We start from the raw sequence: 3,820 nt of genomic DNA, 5'->3' as shown, positions 1-3,820 counted from the left end.
AGTTACCAGCAGGCGGTAGATATGGTGAATCAAGAATACAATTCACCTGTGCGTCAGACAAGGGTGAAGAACTATCTAAACTCCCTACGTGTTTCAAACTTCGTTAAGGAAGGCTTTGAAATATCAACAGCATTAGCTAAAATATATAAGCTAATAACGAAACTATCGCGTCAGGTACCACCATCACATCGCAGGGACTCACACAAGATCGAGTTCCTAAGGAACGCTGCAGTTGGATACGGTTGGTCTCGTGAACCGTTAAGCCGAGTGGCAACCCATATCTTGTCATTCCAGATGCTATACGGGGAACTAGAAGCTGCGCTGCAGTTAGACAAGGAGGTGCGATGCCTACGTGTTGGCCTGGGCAGGTGGTGCCTCCGGCGGGCGGGGGCGTGTGCGGGGCGGCAAACCTGTAAATTATGTGGCGGCCTTGTTGATCTCTGAGCGTGGGATCTCCCGCACGGATGGGGAGGGGTGTGTGCCTGCGGGGCGCGCGGCAGCGGGAGGCGACGGCCCCCCCGCGAGGACCGCGGCGGCAACGCGGCGGCAGCGGCCGATGACAGGGGCGTGCGACACGCGGGTGCTTGCGTGCGCGCGGCCAATCGGCGCGGCACAGCACACCTTACTTTTCTCAGGGCCGTTCCGAACGACTTGTTGGCACTCCGCGGCATTGTTTGGTTCGGCGGCGACGCCCGGTCTGCGATCTCGCGCACTCCACGTTGTCGGAAGAATGCATGGTCAAGAGTCCTGTGACCTCGCGCCCTCCGCGTGGTCGGAATAGAGCATTCTCTGTACAGTAGTCGAGAGGCGCTCTCTCTACTGGACTCGCCCCTCGGCGCTCGGCAGAGGTCCCGGCGATGTAGGGTAGTGGAACCTAATGAGTGTGACGATGGAGGGGCGGTGTCGGGCGAAACTAATGACCACTACTGTACATACAGTACAAGGGTGAGCGCGGTCTGGTACCGTACAGGAGCCCGACAAGACTTTTACCTTTACCAAACTCTCTTTTGCTTGTCTCGGGACCACATTGTCGCAGTGGAGGGGGCGCCCGCGCCAAGAGGGCAAGGAGGCAGCCTCCCCGCCCCCCTCTCCCTCCCCCTTCCGGGGCGGTGCCGTCGCGGCGAGAGGGTTGCTGACGCCCGGACTGGGGGGTGCGGAAAAGCCGGGTGTTGGCCAGTTTTAGCGCAAGCAGCTCGCGTCTCGTACCACGTACGGCGGGTTGCCGTGGCGCCCAGCGCGCGCCTCGCGCAGATGCAGGCGCCGTTTGGGCAGGTGTGGGCAGCGGGGTTGCCGCGATACTACGGTGGCACGCGCTGTGCCCCGACGGAAGGTTGCCCGAGCCCGGTTGTCGACTCGGCATGCCGGCGCTCGACTCGCTTCGTGCTTGTGTGGAGGGCCTGTTTTCAAACCTGCACACGTCAACGTGCCACGTATTGAACTGCAACCCAGTAAACTTTATCGGTGTGAAGACTACAGAGTAACGCCAGGCAGCGCGCGGGTGTAAGCGGCTGATGTCAGCCGGCTAGCTGTCAACAGCCAGCCGGCTGTCACCCCTCTGCCTCCGTGTCCTGTGTACAGTACAGCACTTGACCAGGTCGGATGACGCCCTCAGCTACGGTCCTCCCCGCCTCCTCTCCCTCATCTCTACTTCTCGTTGCCCACCCCCCGCACTTGCTGCCCACCCTACTCCGCTCTACGTTCTTCACCATGTCTATTCTCAACACTGGACTGACAATCTCCCATTCTTCTTCAGAGCGACTGATTTCGGCATCCCTGATATCCCACAGTCCTCCGAGTACCAAGGGTACAGTATAACCCAAACCAGTGTCTTCAGTGCCCGGTCGAATACGAAGATTCGAAAGTGCGATCCCAAAACATCCTCCCTGTCGAGATACTGCACCCCGCCACAACACGTATGCCACAGTCCGTCCCATCACACCACCGCTCACCTTGTCATTCATCTGCACTGCCACATTTACACAGTCTGCCTTCCTGCCCTGTTGACCCACCCTTCCATCTCTGCACCCTCTGCCCTCTGCTCAACATTTTCTACGATTATTATCTACGAGCCCCTGTGTACACTGTACACACTGTACCCTTCGGTACAGTACCATGATGGTACTACCATCTCACACTCTGCCTCGCAACCTTACGGTATGTCCAGTATCGCCACCACAACATAGCCAAATCTCCAATCACTACACGCTCGTCGCCACGCCTCATCTCACCTCCCGCATGCCTACGCTACATGCCTCACTCCTAAAATGTTAGTGGCTTTATCGTGTGTCCTACCTCTCTAAAACACACCAGCCCCCCTGATGTCTAGTCCTGATCGATATCGTTCTTAGGCTTCATGGCCGGGAAGAGGAGCACCTCCTTGATAGAGTAGTTGTCCGTGAGCATCATAGTGAGTCGGTCCACGCCAAGCCCCCACCCTGCCGTCGGCGGTAGGCCATACTCGAGCGAGACGCAGAAGTCCTCGTCGTGCACCATCGCTTCCTCGTCGCCGCACGACACGTCCTTCTGCGTCGCCCTGAACTGCTCGCGCTGCACTTCGGGGTCGTTCAGCTCCGTGTACGCGTTGCACAGCTCCTTGCCGTTGGCAAACAGCTCGAACCGCTCTGTCATGCCGGGCAGCGACCGGTGCCACTTGGCCAGCGGCGACATGATCTGCGGGTGGTCGCAGATGAACGTCGGGTTGATGCACTCCGGCTCGATGTACTCCCCGACCAGGCTGTCCAGTAACCGCGCCGTCGTGCGCGGCTCTTGGCATTCGATGCTCAGCTGCACGTGCAGGTCGTCGAGCACCTTGCGTGTCGATTCGGCTTCCATATCTGTCGGCATTGTAAACTCAGCATCGTTCAGCACCGTGCGCAGTCGCTCCTCCAGCCCGGAGACCATGGAAATCCGCTTGAAGGGTGGCGCGAAATCCATCTCAACGGCCCGCCCGTCCTTGCCGTCCGGGTGATACGTCACCTTGTACTTCCCATTCACTTTCATGACCAGGCTGGAAAGCATCTCCTCGGTGATTCTCATGAGGTCAGAATAGTCGAGATACGCCGCATAAAACTCGCACGCGGTAAACTCGGGGTTGTGCGTGAGATCGATGGATTCGTTCCTAAAGTTTCTCCCGATCTCATACACGCGGTCCAGCCCACCAATGACGAGCATCTTCAAGTACAGCTCCGGCGCCACGCGCATATACATGGTGGTCTTCAGGTCCTCATGATAGGTCTTGAACGGCTTGGCCGTGGCCCCGCCCGGTATAGCGCTCATCATGGGGGTCTCGACTTCCAAAAAGCCGCGATCATCCAAAAACGACCGAACAAACTTGATAATCTTACTCCGCCTCACAAAAATGTCTCTCTTGTCCTGGTTGACAATCAAGTCCAAATACCTCTGTCTGAACCTGACTTCGGAATCAGCAAGCCCCTGTTCCAGCTTGGGCAGCATGTGCAAGCAGGAAGACAGCAAGGTAATCTCATGCGCAAAAATGCTAAACTCGCCCTTCCTCGACTTTCCGGGACAGCCCTTCACCCCAACGATATCCCCCCTCCTCAGCCCCGCGTGATCCTTCAAAAACGAGTCCCCCCCATTCCTAGCATCAGCAACGATCTGGACCTTGACCCCCTCCCCTCTGAGATCATAAAACACGAGCCGTGTAGCCGCAGCGCGCTTGGAGTACAGCCTCCCGGCCAGCGACATAACCGTCTCCTCCTTCTGCTCCCCCGGCTGCACGGCATCCGCGTACTCTTCCACAAACTGCGGGATGGACATGGAGACCTGAAACTTGTGCGGGTACGGGTTCTCGCCCACGTCC

The 3,820-nt window shown here is 58.1% G+C and overlaps 3 protein-coding genes; 1 reads left to right on the top strand and 2 right to left on the bottom strand.

The window, feature by feature from the left end:
- Nucleotides 1-913: 913 nt before the first annotated feature.
- Nucleotides 914-1,360, bottom strand: CHC_T00006085001 (hypothetical protein). Its single transcript, XM_005717748.1, has one exon. The coding sequence runs from the start codon at nucleotides 1,358-1,360 to the stop codon at nucleotides 914-916; it is 447 nt and encodes a 148-aa protein (XP_005717805.1).
- A 555-nt stretch (nucleotides 1,361-1,915) lies between these two features.
- CHC_T00006084001 (hypothetical protein) lies at nucleotides 1,916-2,116 on the top strand. Its single transcript, XM_005717747.1, has one exon. The coding sequence runs from the start codon at nucleotides 1,916-1,918 to the stop codon at nucleotides 2,114-2,116; it is 201 nt and encodes a 66-aa protein (XP_005717804.1).
- A 141-nt stretch (nucleotides 2,117-2,257) lies between these two features.
- CHC_T00008735001 (lysine--tRNA ligase, cytoplasmic) overlaps nucleotides 2,258-3,820 on the bottom strand; it is a gene marked incomplete at its 5' end in the record, with an annotated part of 1,565 nt that continues 2 nt past the window's right edge. The window contains 2 exon segments of the mRNA XM_005717746.1: nucleotides 2,258-2,322; nucleotides 2,323-3,820. The exon segment at nucleotides 2,323-3,820 is cut by the window's right edge and continues 2 nt beyond it. Coding sequence (XP_005717803.1) covers nucleotides 2,323-3,820 — 1,498 coding nt within the window.

Source organism: Chondrus crispus, genomic scaffold (genome assembly GCF_000350225.1).
Source record: "Chondrus crispus Stackhouse genomic scaffold, scaffold_342, whole genome shotgun sequence".
Taxonomy (NCBI): Eukaryota; Rhodophyta; class Florideophyceae; order Gigartinales; family Gigartinaceae; genus Chondrus; species Chondrus crispus.
The sequence above is the reverse complement of the archived record's forward strand: the minus strand, read 5'-3'. Positions and strand labels throughout refer to the sequence as shown.